Here is a 17,375-nt window from a genome sequence, read left to right on the forward strand (position 1 = left end):
CCCCTTCCTCAACACCCCAGAAGCTGCATGGTCTTCCTTTCACACATACAAGAACTGAGCAGGCACTGCTCAGGAAGATAGCATTTCTGATCCTACAGTCACCTCAAACCACCGTCCTGTTGTGTGGTAGGAACTGATGCATTGGAACCAACATCCAAACAAGGAGAATGTGAAGCAGGCCTTTGTAGCCTTTATCAACTTGCTTATTACTTGATTGTAACAGAATTGTGGACAATCTTTTGTAAAATCTAGGTTCCTTTTCTAAAAATTCACAGCATAAAGAATGCATCTAATTCAGATTCAGATTCAATTTTAATTGTCATTGTCAGTGTACAGTACAGAGACAACGAAATGCATAATCAAGGACAAGAAATATTTTCTGGAAGAAGAATTGAATTTTCTATCTCAAATTACATCAGAAATAACATCTGAAGAAGGGTCTCAAGCCGAAACGTCGCCTATTTGATTCGCTCGATAGATGCTGCCTCACCCCGCTGAGTTTCTCTAGCATTTTGTCTACCTCAGAAATAACATGGTTTTTCATTCTCATTTAAAAAGTCAGTTTGCCCCCCTCCCTCCCCACCGCCCCAAAACCAAACAGTTCTTAAAATATAACTTACATTGGCCGGATGTCCACAGATGTCATAAATTATTTTAACAAAAATTAGGTGTTTCCTGTGATGGAAAACCATTGTGTAAACATCTGGGCTTTGCAGCAGAAAGTTCAAATGGCAAGAAACACATTGTCGGTGTGAGAAGCTTTAAGTCCTGGAGAGATGGCGCTTGAATGTTGGAATATGTTATTGATACTTTTAATACTGGGTTTTGTAAGGCACACAGCTATGCTTACTTTCCGTCAAAAGGCTGAGTTGTTAATGAAAAAGACTTCACTGATTGATGGGTGAGTTAAACAAGATTAGTTTTGTCAAGCCTGAATCTCATACTTTTTGCTTCACCGTTTTATTCACTGCCTCAAAAAAAACTATAGAATAACTTCAAACCTGTGGCGTGTAAGGGCAGATACTAGTGTCAATTGTAATAATATTTGAATGAATATACCATTACTTTTACCCCTTGTTTGGCTAGATTCCCCTTAAATGCATTTGTGTTATGTTCTTAGACTACTCTTTGTGGTGAGAAGTTCTGCTTTCTAACAAATCAGAGTAAAAATATTCCATTGCATTTCCTACCTGATGTTTTAATGACAATACAGCTATTCCCCTGATTCCAACTTCACTCTGAATTCGAAACATCTTTCAATAATATCTTGTTTTCTTGTTTCTTTGCAGTTTATTCTATTTACTGTTTTGACCTACATTTAAGTGTTGATTTTGTGTCATTTATGTTTTTGTATCTGCCTGCGTTGCTGTTGCAAACAAGAATTTCTCCTGCACTTCCACTGAACTTGTGCACGTGACAATAATCACAGCTTGGTGCCTTTCAATAAAGCCGATTACAGTAGCAACAGAGTTTTTCTCTTGTCTCATGTCATATAATTTACTTACCGGTATATATCAAGCAGATTTTCAAATGTAAACAAAGCACATCTTCATCTTTATCTCTATCTTTAAAACACAAATTCTGCTTGCAGGAATCATTGGTAATGTCAATTAAATCCAAAAATGTAATTTTGTAAACCAGGGATCCTCCAGCTGCAGTGTTACAGGGGGAAGTGTTCTGGTTCAGGGAGGGATAGACAGGATAAGGGAATATGTCAAGAGAGCAGGAGACCAGGGTTGGGGTGATTTAGATAAGCTGCTAATGAACGATCGGCTGAAGACCGTTGGAGAGAAGGAAAACAACGCAAATGTAAAAAGCCGTGAGGTGTAGGCCAGAGCTGTGGGAATGTTCAGACAGTCTGTGAAGAGGGAAACAGTTACCATTGCAGATGAAGACAAGTTATCTGAGATTGTTGAATTTGATATTGAGTGTGAAAGTCCACAACATCCCAGATACAAGGTGTGGTTTAGTGCCTTAGACTACCTGGGCATCAGACAGGTAACGGTTCACATTAGGAGTGGGATGAAACCTCTGTCCCCGTCTCCCGACTAACATTGTCCAGCTCACATCTGCTTTAGACGACTTATTAACATCGTTGTTTACTTTTGTGTGACATTGTCCTTCTTAACCCAGCCACCAGGTGGCTTCATCAATAACTTATCGCAGAGGCAACTCAGAGTCAGAGAGTCAGAGTCAGAGTCAATTTAATTGTCATTTGGACCCCTGGAGGTGCAAACGAAATGCCGTTTCTGCAGCCATACATTACATACAAATAGACCCCAGACACAACAATAATTACATTTAACATAAACATCCATCACATTGCTGTGATGGAAGGCCAAATAAACTTATCTCTCCACTGCACTCTCCCCCCCCCCCCCGATGTCAAAGTCATGGCCCCCGGCTGGCGATGGCGATTGTCCCGCGGCCATTAAAGCCACGCCGGGTGGTGCGAGGTCGGCTTGCCTGTAGATGGGTCCTGTCCAAATCTGTCTAGAATATGGCCTCTTCTATTCCGATGAAAGATCTTCAACCTGAAACATTGTCTCGTTTCACAACTGTGGTTTTACCTGACAAATTGTGCATATTTCAGCAGGTTTTCTCTAGTGCAGCTTTGGAAATGGATTTCTGCGTCTGTCATATCGCAGATGAATCTGAAGAAGGGTGTCGACCCGAAACAGCACCCATTCCTTCTCTCCTGAGATGCTACCTGTCCCGCTGAGCTACTCCAGCATTTTGTGTCTATCTTCGGCAGAATAATCAATGCTTCTGTTCAATATTTCTACAGGCTACACTTGCTCAGGGACTGGATGCTGTACCTGTTGCTCTTTTAATCCCCAATTATTGAGCACAATTTTTAACCTGTCATTATGTAAGGATCCACTTTGTTTTCAATGTTAATTTTCCTTATTTCAGGCACAATGACCTTCCGTGGCAGCTGATGAAGAGGGTGCGTAACGATCTTTCTGCTGTGGACCTCAACACGTGGAATGTTACTCAGACCAACCTGAAGAAGCTCCGGGCCGGTTTGGTTGGTGCTCAGGTACAAGAGTTCTCATCCCAACTCTCACCTCTTCCTTCTCCCATCTGTCAATCTATGTTTATGCAGTAGGGCCATTAGTTACAAAATAATCTGGGCCATTAACAAGTTTAGAACAGAGTTTTATACAAGATCAGGCCAGTAATCCTTTATCACTTAAGGCATTGTATTCAAATCACCACAAACAAAAGGAAAAGGGTTATTGTTAAACTAACAATATATGCTAAAGCCCATTGCATACACATCATTGCTCCTTTCAGAAGATGAGACTATGCAGGCGTGTATGGCAAGGATGCACCATCATCATTCTTGCCCTGCCAGGGAAGTGCTCACCTGGTGAAAGCTGCTCCACGATGGGATTGGATTGTGAGTTCCAGGATTTAGACTTGCCAATAAGAGATGAACATCAAAATATTTAGAATGGTGTGATTCCTCTTGGTGGTAGTGGTCCTGGATGTGATAGTTCCATGGTGGGCTTGGTTGGTTTGTAGTGTCAGGTGAGTCATCCAACTTCTGATTCTTTAAGAAAGAACTGCAGATGCTGGAAAAATCGAAGGTAGACAAAAATGCTGGAGAAACTCAGCGGGTGAGGCAGCATCTATGGAGAGAAGGGATTGGCGACGTTTCGGGTCAAGACCCTTCTTCAGACTGATGTCGGGAAAAGAAAGGAAATAGGCGGAGACATTGGACTTTTGGGAGAACTGGGGAGGGGAAGGAGGGCAAAGGTTATATAAAATTAAAGAAGTCATTTTGCGCTGGGCCTCACTCTGACAATGGAGGAGGCCCAGGACAGAAAGGTCAGATTGGGAATGGGCGGGGGAGTTGAAGTGCTGAGCAACCGGGAGATCAGGTAGGTTAAGACGGACTGAATGGAGGTGTTCAGCGAAGTGATCCCCGAGCCTGCGCTTGGTCCCACCAATGTAGAGAAGTTGACACCTGGAACAGCAGATGCAGTAGATAGCCCTTGCTTTCTCCCTCCTTCCCCTCCCCCTTCCCAGTTCTCCCACAAGTCCTACTGTCTCCCCTTACTTCCTTTCTTCCCCCCCCCCCCCCCCCGACATCAGTCTGAAGAAGGGTTTCGACCCAAAACGTCGCCAATTTCTTCTCTCCATAGATGCTGCCTCACCCACTGTTCCAGGTGTCAACTTCTCTACATCGGTTTGTTTTGTTTGAGCGCAGGCTCGACGATCACTTCGCTGGACACCTCCGTTCAGTCCGTCTTAATCTCCCGGTTGCTCAGCATTTCAACTACCCCTCCCATTCCCAATCTGACCTTTCTGTCCTGAGCCTCCTCCCTTGGGTTTCGGCCCGAAACGTTGACTATTTCCTTCGCTCCATAGATGCTGCCGCACCCGCTGAGTTTCTCCAGCACTTTTGTCTACCTTCGATTTTCCAGCATCAACAGTTCCTTCTTAAACAACAGATTATTGCTTTGGTTTGGTGCCAGCTGTATTAATTATTGCTGTAGTTATTCATGCAGTGACCATGTGGGAATCTGGGCTCGATGGTGGCCAATGTTTGGATGCTGCAAGTGCTGAAACAAAGAAGCAAAGTATCCAATGTGACTGATGGATATCAGCCGAGAGTCCACGGAGTGAATCACATCTTATAGACGCGTACGGTCATGAGTGGATAGGGTGCATGCACAGTCATATACCCAGAGTAGGGGAATCAAGAACCAGAGGTCATGGGTTTAGGTGAGTGGGGAAAGATTTAATAGGAACCTGAGGGGCAACTTTTTCACAGTCAGGGTGTTGGGTGTATAGAATGAGCTGCCAGAGTAGAGAGTTGAGGCTTTTGCCATAACATCCTTGGAATTCACCGCCACAGAAGGTAGTTAATGCCAGTTCATTGGCTATATTTAAGAGGGAGTTAGATGTGGCCCTTGTGGCTAAAGGGATCAGGGGTATGGAGAGAAGGCAGGTACAGAATACTGAGTTGGATGATCAGCCATGATCATATTGAATGGCGGTGCAGGCTCGAAGGGCCGAATGGCCTACTCCTGCACCTATTTTCTATGTAACAACATTTAAAAGACACTTAGACAGTGGGATTACTACTGTAGATGGGGCTTTTGGTCAGCATGGGCATGTTGGGCCGAAGGGCCAGTTTCCGTGCTGTATGACTGTGACTATAAATGCTATTCCTTTGTACTTCCATGTCCACCATCTGCTGCTACAGAGCTGGGGTTTAAGGGCTCAGTGTCATTTCTCTGCACTCCAGAGATTGTGTACATCTGACACAACATTTAAACGATTCTCTACCCACCTGAGTTTACATATGAGTTGCCCAGTAATCTCCACAATTTGTGGATGCAAGATTCTTCCTCTTGTGAGAAGAAACTCTCCTTGATGAACAATATTGAGCCAAATGCCACTTTATTACCTTTAACACAGCACCTCCTTCAGGTGGTCTTTGGCATTGTCAGTTCCACAAATCTAACAAAAGTCAGTTGTACTATTGGTGGTTGATTTAAACATGTGTTTACACGTTGAAGTGTAATTAGAAAGGGGTTTATTACTTCTTTAAGAAATAAGGGTTAGGGTGAGATGAGAATGAAGCCATCATGCTTGTGACGTATCTGCTGGTCCAGTTTCATGTGTCTCTGCTTTGTTACATTAGTTCTGGGTTGCCTATGTGCCGTGTGCTGCACAGAACAAAGATGCAGTCCGCCGCACCTTGGAACAAATAGACGTGATAAAGAGAATGATAGAGATGTTCCCGGACGATTTTCAACCTGCAACAACAGCGGATGGTACGTAATGCAAAGATGCTTCATGTTTACCCCATGAACCAATGATGCACCGTACATGCGCTGTATGTAATCTGTGGAGCCGGCAGCTGATGGGGAAATGCTAGACTGGCCTATTGTTAGTAGAATCATCGAATGGTACAAAATGCAACAATATTGACCAATTATTTTAAAGGAATCGTGCAAATATTCCGTAGTGGTAAAATAGCCAGCCTTATCGGTGTGGAAGGTGGCCATGGAATCGACAGCAGCCTAGCAACTTTGAGAATGTTCTATGATCTTGGAGTCCGTTACCTGACATTAACGCATGTCTGCAACACACCATGGTAAGACATTCTTTAATCAGGTCTAATATTCATAGCAATGTTTCCTGTGAGTAGGTAAACATGAGTTGTGCGGATTTTCCTTGTCCAGTTCCAGTCGGGTGGATGAGCGGGAGTTCACTCGCTGAGCAGAGGAGCTTGGTGTTGTGAATGCAGCAGCTGAAGATCAGTCGGACTGGTCCACAGAAGCACAATGATGCTTCATGCAATAAGCATGCAGGTACAACAGGCAGTGAAGAAAGCGAATGGCATGTTGGCCTTCATAACAAGAGGTATTGAGTATAGGAGCAAAGTGGTCCTACTGCAATTGTACAGGGCCCTAGTGAGACCACACCTGGAATATTGTGTGCAGTTTTGGTCTCAATTTTGACAAATTTGAGGAAGGACATTCTTGCTATTGAGGGAGTGCAGCGTAGGTTCACAAAGTTAATTCCCGGGATGGCGGGACTGTCATATGCTGAGAGAACGTGGAGCGGCTGGGCTTGTACACTCTGGAGTTTAGAAGGATGAGAGTGGATCTTATAACCATATAACAATGAACAATCTTATTGAAACATATAAGATTATTAAGGGTTTGGACACAATAGAGACAGGAGACATGTTCCCGATGTTGGGGGAGTCCAGAACCAGGGGTCACAGTTTAAGAATAAGGGGTAAGCCATTTAGAACGGAGATGAGGAAGCACTTTTTCCACACAGAGAGTTGTGAATCTGTGGAATTCTCTGCCTCAGAGGGCGGTGGAGGCCGGTTCTTTGGACACTTTTAAGAGGGAGTTAGATAAAGATAGCGGAGTCAGGAGATATGGGGAGAAGGCAGGAACGGGGTACTGATTGGGGGTGATCAGCCATGATCACATTGAATGGCAGTGCTGGCTCGAGGGGCCGAATAGCTCCTCCTGCACCTGTTGTCTATTGTCACAACTCCATTCTCTGCCACAAGTGTAGATTGCAGCGCATGGAGGTGTCCCACTCATTCTCACTTCTCTCGGTTTGCAGGGCAGACACCAGTAGAGTGGACAGTGGCCTTGTGAAGTCTGGCGTCCAAGGATTGTCCCATTTTGGAAAAGTTAGTAAATCATATCCAAAGTTAATAAAAGCTGCTTTTGTGTTTTGTAATGGAGCAACTCTTGTGTTGTGTGTCCCTGTAAAGATGATGTTGCATGTTGTGAACATGCGTGCAGTGTGGGAGGGGGAAGGACACGGCTAACTACCCATGTAAAACACATTACAAAACCGTGTAAACCTCCAGTTTAAATTCCATTTGGAATATTTTGGATGACCAAGAAACCCAATTCAATTTATCCTTCACCTCTGAACCACCCAGTTCTTCAAATATAAAACACTGGACCTTGAGTATTAGTAGTTTATAACTTCATTTATTTTTGTAACCCCAATCCTACAAGCCAACCCACACACAGTTTGTTCCTCCTCTCCCCCTTTGACATCATCATTGTTGGTTGTCTCTCCTGCACTCTGGCAATCCCATCCCCAAGTCTCTCCCTTCTCCTTGCATTCCAAATCAGGGGCTTGGTTTCTCTTCCTGACACCTGCACATGATCGATGATGGTGGATCTATGTATTTTAACCCCTCAAGATGCTTTTCCCCATTAAATGCGATGCATAAATACGAGTAGTTATTTTCCGTGAACAACCAGGTTCAGGAATAGCTACTTCCCCACAGCCATCAGGCTATTAAACCTGGCTCGGACAAAACTCTGATAATTAATAACCACTTTCTGTTATTTGCACTTTACCAGTTTATTTATTCATGTGTGTATATATTTATATCATGGTATATGGACACATTTATCTGTTTTGTAGTAAATGCCTACTATTTTTCTGTGTGCTTAAGCAAAGCAAGAATTTCATTATCCTATTCAGGGACACATGACAATAAACTCACTTGAACTTGAACTCCGTGCTGAAAGACAAGGACGTATGAAATGTTTGCAGTGTTTGTCTTTCAGGAAGTTGTGAAAGAAATGAATCGTCTGGGAATGTTAGTTGACCTGTCCCACGTCTCCAAGGAAACAGCTCTGGCTGCGCTGGAAGTATCAGCCGCTCCCGTCATTTTCAGCCATTCCTCCGCATTTGCTCTGTGCCAAAACTACAGGAACGTCCAGGATGATGTTCTACGTAAACTGGTATGAGATGGTGTCAATTATATTACCAACTAAAATAAATACATGATCTGGAAATACAATCATGACAAGTAAATGATACCAACCTTTATAAATCTACCAATGACAGCAAAGGAGCCATGTAGCCCAGTGTTGTTCTGCCATTCACTGACATCGTGGGTGGTCTGATCTTTGCTGCCCTATCCCCATTAACCCCTTGATTCCTTCTGTGGTTGAAAAATCCACCTATCCCTGCCTTGACTACACTTAATGACAGCTCCCTAGGTAGAGATGTCCACATGTTTACATGCTCTGAAAGGAGATATTTCTCCTTACTTTCGTTTTAAATGGCAAATCTTTGATTCCGAGTCTACGACTTCTAGATTTCGCCTGTAGAAACATCTTTGCAGCATTTAATCTACAAATCCCCTCAAAATCTTTTTGATTCAGTGAAATATCTGCCACACTTCTGAACACCAGAGGGTATCAACTCTGTAATCAGTCTAACAAATTTGCATTGTACTCCCATCTTTCTACTCAAGTTCAAGTTACATTTATTGACACACGCACCAATTGGTACCGTGAGATTTGAGTTACCTTACAGCCGTACGAATAAAAATAACACAATACACAATAGAGTTTAACATGAACATCCCCACACAGCGGAATCAACGTTTCCCACTGTGAGGGAAGTCAATAAAGTTCAGTCATCTTCCTCATTGTTCACCCATGGTCGGGGCCTTGAACCCTCCGCAGTCGCCGCTACGGCGGTCCGATGTACAAGCCCTCTCGCTAGGACGATCGGATCTCCAACGTTGGAACGGAAGAACACATTCAGCGACTTAGAGTTTCCGAATCGGCCACTTCTTACTGGAGACCGCGGCTTCCAAGTCCACAGGCCGAGCTGGGTGGAGCTCCAACACTGACGATCCTCAGCAAAAGGTCCCAGGACGCCGCGATGTTAAAGTCAGCGCAGCCCGCGGCTGGAAGCTCCGTAAACCACAGCTTCACGGTGTTAATCAGTAGGCCCACACTAGTTGAAGCTGTGGCCGGTCTCCGGTAGGAAAGGCTGCGCCAATCCAGTTGGTAGGCCGCGGGGGAGGGGGGGTGAAGATGTGACTCGGAGAAAAGACGCATCTCCATCCAGGTAAGTGACTGGGAAACGGTTTCCCCCTATTCCCCCACCCACCCCCACATAGAAAAGACGAAGAAAACTTTAAAAACATACTTATAGACACACTAAAAATAACAAAAAGGGTGAAAGGTCAGACAGCTGCTGGCGAGGCTCGATGGCACCAGATTCAGATTCAGATTCAGATTCAATTTTAATTGTCATTGTCAGTGTACAGTACAGAGACAACGAAATGCATTTAGCATCTCCCTTGAAGAGCGACATAGCAAACGATTTGAATAAAAAAAATAATAAGTGTCCGGGGGGGGGGGTGGTGATTGGCAGTCACCGAGGTACGTTGTTGAGTAGAGTGACAGCCGCCGGAAAGAAGCTGTTCCTCGACCTGCTGGTTCGGCAACGGAGAGACCTGTAGCGCCTCCCGGATGGTAGGAGGGTAAACAGTCCATGGTTGGGGTGAGAGCAGTCCTTGGCGATGCTGAGCGCCCTCCGCAGACAGCGCTTGCTTTGGACAGACTCAATGGAGGGGAGCGTGGAACCGGTGATGCGTTGGGCAATTTTCACCACCCTCTGCAATGCCTTCCGGTCGGAGACAGAGCAGTTGCCATACCATACTGTGATGCAGTTGGTAAGGATGCTCTCGATGGTGCAGCGGTAGAAGTTCACCAGGATCTGAGGAGACAGATGGACCTTCTTCAGTCTCCTCAGGAAGAAGAGACGCTGATGAGCCTTCTTGATCAGAGTAGAGGTATTGTGGGTCCAAGAGAGACCACCCAATTGTCACCAGGAAAAGCATCTTACAAGTAATACCTACCCCGTGGTTTACTCTTCAGTTTCATTGGGCCATCTGCTTTATTTTTCAGGCAAACAATTCGGGGATTGTGATGGTAAATTTTTATCCCAACTTTATTTCTTGTGAAGAAACAGCTACCTTGTCCCAAGTGGCAGGTTAGTATAACAAGCAGCTGTTTCATCAAAGGCCCGAGGACATTTTCTGCATTCTCTCAATGTTTTTGTTTTAATTTAGATCATCTTGATTACATTAGACATGTTGCTGGTGCAGATTACGTGGGCATTGGGAGTGACTTTGACGGCATTGAAAGGTACAAAGTTTACAGCCATTTCTGATTTCTCACTTTAGAATTATTCATTTGTTGCATCTACAACAAAGTCTTTTTTTTTTTGTTTTAAAAGGGGACCTGTTGGTCTGGAAGATGTTTCAAAATATCCTGATTTGATTGCCGAGCTTCTTTTGCGTAACTGGACGGAAATTGACATTAAAAAGCTGCTTGGTTTAAACATCTTACGAGTCTTTAAGAAAGCTGAAGAAGTGAGTAGTTTATTGTAAATGTTCACAACGACCAGCTTTATCATTACGAATGGTCTGTTTCCATGCTGTAATTGTTATATGGTTATATGGGCAACTGCAGTACATTATGAATTTGATTGTTTAAGAAGGAACTGCAGAAGCTGGAAAATCGAAGGTAGATAAAAATGCTGGAGAAACTCAGCGGGTGCAGCAGCATCTATGGAGCGAAGGAAATAGGCAACGTTTCAGGCCGAATGTTTCAGTCTGAAGAAGGGTTTCGGCCCGAAACTTTGCTTATTTCCTTCTCTCCATAGATGCTGCTGCGCCCGCTGAGTTTAATTTTAATTTAATTTAATTCTTTATTTCAAACAGAATAAAAGAATTTCTCCAGCATTTTTGTCTACCTTATGAATTTGATTATATTAATCAGTGATGTATTGTTACATTTACATTCTATGGAAGTTATATCACAACCAAACCATCATCTATTAGTGGCTTTATAAATCAGGGTGTTTTCAGATGGTCATGTTTATGCCTTTGATGAATGAATGAGTGAATGAATGATGCTTTGTCACATGTGACAAGTCAGAGATATTCTTTGTTTTGCCTACTCAAGGTACGCAAAGATTCGCCACATACAGGGCGCCGACTTTATGAAGAAGTTGAGGCCATATTTTTAAAAGGGTTATTGCATTGAGATTTTGACATGGGAATTGGAATGGAAGAATTAGTCAATCACCAGGATGTTTGTTACAGGTACATTTGGTGCTTCCATGATCATTCACTCAGCAACATTGGGGCCTGGATACAGACACAATGCACAGCTATTTAGTTTATACAATAGTTCAATATTTTGTATGTTGGAAATTTGAAGTGAGAACAGGAAATACTGACGTGCTGAGATGGTCTGGAGGCATCAGTCGGGAGACAGATTGGGTTAGCACCAAAGGTTGATGATTTTTTTTTCAAATTAGGAACAGAAAAGTAGAGTTGTACCAACATTTATGCAAGTGCAGAGCAATGTTGGAACAGATCTTTAATTTCACTTCTATAAGAAGGTGACTTACAGAGATATGATCAGGGTCAGGAGGAGGTCCCATGGCCCCTTAATGTCCCACTGATTTGATAAGATCATAGTTAGTATTACTGTAACCACAAACTTCTAATCACCATTGGTATCCTTTCCACTCCCTTGCTACTGACTGTCTGAGAACAATCCTTGTCTCCAAAGCTTTAATGGTGATATTGTCTCAGATCTAGATATTCACTTTGGATCCTCATCACTTGGGTCTTCAAGTTGTGTCTCACTTTGCTAGAATCAGCTGCTACAAGACTAGCTGTCCACCCTTCCCCACGGGATATTTCCCGTCCCAGGTATTAGCCCAGTAATGCCTCTGTCCCACTTAAGCCCCTGTCCCACTTAGGAAACCTGAACGGAAACCCCTGGAGACTTTGCGCCCCACCCAAGGTTTCCGTGCGGTTCCCAGAGGTTTTTGTCGGAGGTAGACCTTCCACTACCTGCAACCTCCGGCAACCACCTTCAACTAGCATTGCAACCGGCTTTGACTAAAAAATTACCGATTTTTAAAACAGCAACCTATTTTTAGTCGCGGCCGGTTTCGAATTTTTTGAAATAATCGCCGGAACATAGAAGAAGCGGAAACCACTTTTGACCATTAGGGAGACTGACAAAAACCTCCGGGAACCGCACGGAAACCTTGGGTGGGGCGCAAAGTCTCCAGGGATTTCCGTTCAGGTTTCCTAAGTGGGACAGGGGCATTAAAGCATCTGAACTGCTGTTAACGTGTAGGAAACTGTCTTTAAACAAGTTGACCAGGATTGTGCGGAGCCCTGTGAGAATGTTCGAAGATAGACACAAATGCTGGAGTAACTCAACGGATCAGGCAGCATCACTGGAGAGAAGGAATGGGTGACTTTTCGGGTCGAGACCCTTCTTCAGACTGAGAGAAACGAGAGATATAGACGGTGATGTAGAGATAGAGGACAATGAATGAAAGATGCAAAAAGGTAACAATGATCTAGGAAACTGGCCATTGTTAGCTGTTTGTTAGGTGAAAACAAGATTTGGGTGAGGGAGGGATAGAGAGAGAGGGAATGCCGGGGCTACCTGAAGTGAGAGAAATCAATATTCATAGCACTGGGCTGTAAGCTGCCCAAGCAACATATGAGATGCTGTTCCTCCAATTTGCGTTTAGCCTCACTCTGACAATGGAGGAGACTTAGGACAGAAAGGTCGGTGTGGAAATGGGAAGGAGAATTAAAATGTTTAGCAACCGGGAGATCAGGTAGATCCATGCAGACTGAGTGAAGGTGTTCAGTGAAACGTTCGCCCAGTCTATGTTTGGTCTCACTGATGTATAAGAGTCCACATCTTGAAGAATGGATACAGTAGATGAGGTTGGAGGAGGTGGGCTCCACACTGCCCTGTACAACCCAAGCAGAAACTTCCCACTTTTGCATTTGATTTGTCTGGCAATAAATAATAGCATTCAGTTAATTTTCCTAATGATTTGTTGTATTGCATACACAAAGTATGTGAGCTGTTCTCGAATAAACCTTAGATCCTCCTAATCTCCCATTGTTTAGATAACAAGAAGGGTGGCAGGATGATGAGGCAGCAGAAATGCCTAACATGATCACTAACATGAACATTTCCCCTGATTTATATAACCATATAACAGTTACAGCACGGAAACAGGCCATCTCGGCCCTTCAAGTCCGTGCCGAACACGTATTTTCCCCTAGTCTCATTTAGACTGAGGTTTCTCATCAAATAATTTCCTTCCACCATGTGTCTAAATAAATGCCTTGAGGGGCAATGGTAATGTGAGCCTAGTTAAACCTAAGCCATAACAGGATATTTGATTGCAATACACTTCACAGAAATATATTATATAGCATTGTTATTTGCACAATTAAAAGAAGTTTATTGAAATAATTACTCAATTTAACAACAAAAGACAAAGTGTGACCACCACTGATTCTGACATCTTCAAGCAACCAGCCTCCCATGCTTTGACCAGAGGCTACTGCAATCGACATGCTGTTTCGTTACACGGGGACTTTTAGGGTGCTGCTTACAAGAGAAAATGCAATCCTCTATTTCCATTGGTATTACTTCAAGCAGTCTCCATGTTTATCTTGGGCTGGAAAATACCATAAAAATACATGGTACAGTAATATTAATGGTACATTTTTCAGATTCTAGTACTTTTAACATCAGTGCCCATAAGGTTCTGCAATGGGGCATCTTGTGTGTCCTGCAATTTGCCATGCTCTTCCATGAAGATATTTGTTCTTGCGAGTGTCGGGTTTGGGGTGATAATGGTGAAGTGCAGGCAGGTAGACAACAGGTGAGCTATGGGACCAAGGCCTGTTTGACTAATGAGATAGAGCAAGCACCAACAAGGACGGATCCAGATATTTGGATGGGGGTCGGACGGCCATGGGCCAAAGGCAGACAAACGAGACTAGCCCAGGATGCCAATTTGGGTGGCATGGACAAGGTGGCCCATGATGCCTATCTATGTGCAATTCAGCTATATGACTTTAAGGAATGTGAATTAAAGTGGCTGAAATGGGAAACCTTTTCTTATCTCCGACATCCATATGTTTTAAAGCTTACTTTTTAAAGCAGTTGTTATAGCTGGTTTCAAAACGCAATGTAACAACAATGAACAAATGAAAGTTGCAGATCAGACAGTAAGCTGTAGCAATTTGCAAGTGACAGCATATCTCCACTGGCCATAAGCTGCTGATTGATGTGTATGTTAATACTATTAGAAATATACAAACATAGAAAATAGGTGCAGGAGTAGGCCATTCGGCCCTTCGAGCCTGCACCGCCATTCAATATGATCATGGCTGATCATCCAACTCAGTATCCCATCCCTGCCTTCTCTCCATACCTCCTGATCCCTTTAGCCACAAGGGCCACATCTAACTCCCTCTTAAATATAGCCAATGAACTGTGGCCTCAACTACCTTCTGTGGCAGAGAGTTCCAGAGATTCACACTCTCTATTCCCCATGTGTTTGTGGCTAATGGCTGAGACAGACCTAGAATGGGGATATTATCATAGGAGGAATGATAACCATAGGTGAGGTTTATGATCGTGGAGTTCACAAGAGTATGAGATGTGATACCATTGAAACATGGAAACTCCAGATGACGAGAATCCAGAACCAGTTCTCTTTAAGGCACAGTGGATGTAAAGTATTTTCTCTCAGAAGGTCATGAGTTATTGGAACTCTACAAGCGTGATAGATGGAACATAGAACAGTACAGCACAGGAACAGGCCATTCGGCCCACAATGTCTATTCAGAATAGTTTGATATTTTTAAGGAAGTGTGATTTTTGATCAGCAAGGGAGATGGTTACCAGTTAGATGGGCATATAGGATTGAGGTTGCAATAACAAGAGCCATGATCTTACTGAATGGTCAAGTTATGTGATATTGCTCCTAATAATGCTTCCAGTTACCAACTAACATCTTGTAGCCAGAAAGTGAACAGTTATAAATGTAGTGCAGCATTATTTCTGCTTTGAATTATTATTGAAACAGTTTTTCTTTAATTGGCTGCTTATTTTTTTAACTCAATTTGATCTTTATTTCTTTAATTTGGTTGTACAATGAGAGGGTTCCATTATCGAACTTATGAGAAGGAAGAGAAGGCTGAGGAGAATGTAAGATCTCAAGCAGGATCTTCTGGATGAGGTTTAGTCTTTGCAATTGTTAAAATATGAATTAAATGTATTATAGTGGGTGGTAACGTGACATTGTAATGACAGTAAGATGCTGTTTCTTCCCTATTGTGTTAATTGAATAATGCTATCTGTGAGGTTAACTGGATAATATTTTGTTTTGCAGGTAAGCAAGCAGCTTCAGGAAACCAACCAGCCATCAAACGCCGTCATTTCTCAGGATAAGGTGCAGAGTACGTGCAGAACAATTCTCAGGTCTCCTGCAGCCCCTCCCTGCACCAGTCACATTACCAACACAGTCATGCTCGTTGTTTCATTACTAATCATAACACTGTACTAAATACAATATTATAAATGGATTAACATACAGAGGGACTCGTATAATCACCATTATAAGAAATGAATTAGGAAAAAAGCATCTACTCTTAACACGTTCCCTGAATTACTGTATATATCTCCAAGCACCTGAACATAAACTTCCCAATCCTCACTTAGATGAAAAACAGGTTTATTTTCATGGCCATTTAAGACTGCTATAATGTACCTCTTGATTGAGCTTACATTTTATAATATGCTAGGGTCTTGTGGACAGTGATTCAGCCAGGAGAATTTCTGTACACACACACACTTTGCAATGTTCTGTGAAATGTTGACAACGGATGATGCAACATATTAATGTACAAATATATGTAATCATTCATTCAAATTTATATAACACTACCAAAGAAGACAAATGTTTCTCAGGATGAATGAAGCAGCACTTTAATGACAGTAGTGATCAGTCAGCTCTTTGATTGCTGCAAGAGACCCTTTTGACTGCCCCATATAATGGATCAGCACACTTTCCATTGCAGATTGTTGAAATGGGTTTTCATATTTTAGTAAATCCAGTCGCAGTTCGTAGAATGCGCTTCGGGTTGCTAAATAGTCATTATTATTCTCTTCGTCAAAATTATGGGGTTTTTTCTTCAGTCTCACAAGCCTAAGTTGAAAGATTTAGAACTAGTTTTAAACCCTAATGGACTGTTCCACAGGAGTGTACCAATGCTCTCACTCACACTGGTCGACAAAAGTGCTGGAGAATCTCAGCGGGTGCAGCAGCATCTATGGAGCGAAGGAAATAGGCAACGTTTCGGGAGGAATCCCTTGGGAAATAGGCAACGTTTCGGGCTGAAACCGGTAGGAAATAGGCAACGTTTCGGGAGGAATCCCTTGGGAAATAGGCAACGTTTCGGGAAATAGGAAATAGGCAACGTTTCGGGAGGAATCCCTTGGGAAATAGGCAACGTTTCGGGCCGAAACCGGTAGGAAATAGGCAACGTTTCGGGAGGAATCCCTTGGGAAATAGGCAAAGTTTCGGGCCGAAACCGGTAGGAAATAGGCAACGTTTCGGGAGGAATCCGAAACCCAAAGGGTTTCGAGCCGAAACCCAAAGGGTTTCGGCCCGTAACGTTGTCTATTTCCTTCGCTCCATAGATGCTGCTGCACCCGCTGAGATTCTCCAGCACTTTTGTCTACCTTCGATTTTCCAGCATCTGCAGTTCCTTCTTAAACGCTCTCACTCACACAGACCACTCGCACAGATAATAATCTTCGAAAGTTGTACAAGATCTCAAAATAAGATGAAAAGAATTACAGAATCACAAAATGGTTATGGCTCAGGTGCAGGCCATTCGCCCATCGAGTCTATCCTGATCCAGTGGACAAGCCAACCTGCCAGCGCCATTTACATTTGGCCCATTACCTTCAGGTACCTATCCAGGCCCTTTCTGAAAGTTGTCATGCTGAGTCTTCCTCCACTGTCACCTGTGGCAGTGCTTTTCACATCCTAAACACCTCCAGTTGTAGTATTTGCTTGGGCCACTTTTGTTTATATTGCTAGTTATCTTCAGTCTCTGTCCCATCACTGATTCAGCTGCTGAGAGCTGGCAGGGATCTGATGGGTCAAATGGCCTTTATGTCATAATTGGTTGGTGA

At 43.3% G+C, this 17,375-nt stretch overlaps 2 protein-coding genes across 2 annotated transcripts in view; one reads left to right on the forward strand and one right to left on the reverse strand.

The window, feature by feature from the left end:
• The first annotated feature begins 509 nt into the window (after positions 1 to 509).
• LOC129704983 (dipeptidase 1-like) lies at positions 510 to 16,629 on the forward strand. Its single transcript, XM_055648348.1, has 10 exons — positions 510 to 901; positions 2,917 to 3,043; positions 5,663 to 5,795; positions 5,968 to 6,118; positions 7,111 to 7,180; positions 8,082 to 8,258; positions 10,227 to 10,311; positions 10,391 to 10,466; positions 10,558 to 10,693; positions 15,565 to 16,629. The coding sequence occupies exons 1-10, from the start codon at positions 777 to 779 to the stop codon at positions 15,736 to 15,738; spliced, it is 1,254 nt and encodes a 417-aa protein (XP_055504323.1). The 5' UTR covers positions 510 to 776; the 3' UTR covers positions 15,739 to 16,629.
• The window catches only part of LOC129704981 (uncharacterized), a 30,712-nt gene continuing 26,793 nt past the window's right edge, over positions 13,457 to 17,375 (reverse strand). Inside the window, exon 8 of the mRNA XM_055648347.1 lies at positions 13,457 to 13,839. Within this exon, the coding sequence (XP_055504322.1) occupies positions 13,830 to 13,839 (10 nt within the window). The 3' untranslated portion in view covers positions 13,457 to 13,829. The remainder of the gene's footprint in view (positions 13,840 to 17,375) is intronic.

This window comes from Leucoraja erinacea, chromosome 17, assembly GCF_028641065.1.
Source record: "Leucoraja erinacea ecotype New England chromosome 17, Leri_hhj_1, whole genome shotgun sequence".
NCBI lineage: Eukaryota > Metazoa > Chordata > Chondrichthyes > Rajiformes > Rajidae > Leucoraja > Leucoraja erinaceus.

Coding starts and splice junctions, on each gene's coding strand:
- LOC129704983 (XM_055648348.1), top strand. CDS start 777: ATGGCGCTTGAATGTTGGAATATGTTATTGATACTTTTAATACTGGGT. Junction 6,119..7,110: donor CATGTCTGCAACACACCATG/GTAAGACATTCT, acceptor CTCGGTTTGCAG/GGCAGACACCAGTAGAGTGG. Junction 10,694..15,564: donor TCTTTAAGAAAGCTGAAGAA/GTGAGTAGTTTA, acceptor TTTGTTTTGCAG/GTAAGCAAGCAGCTTCAGGA.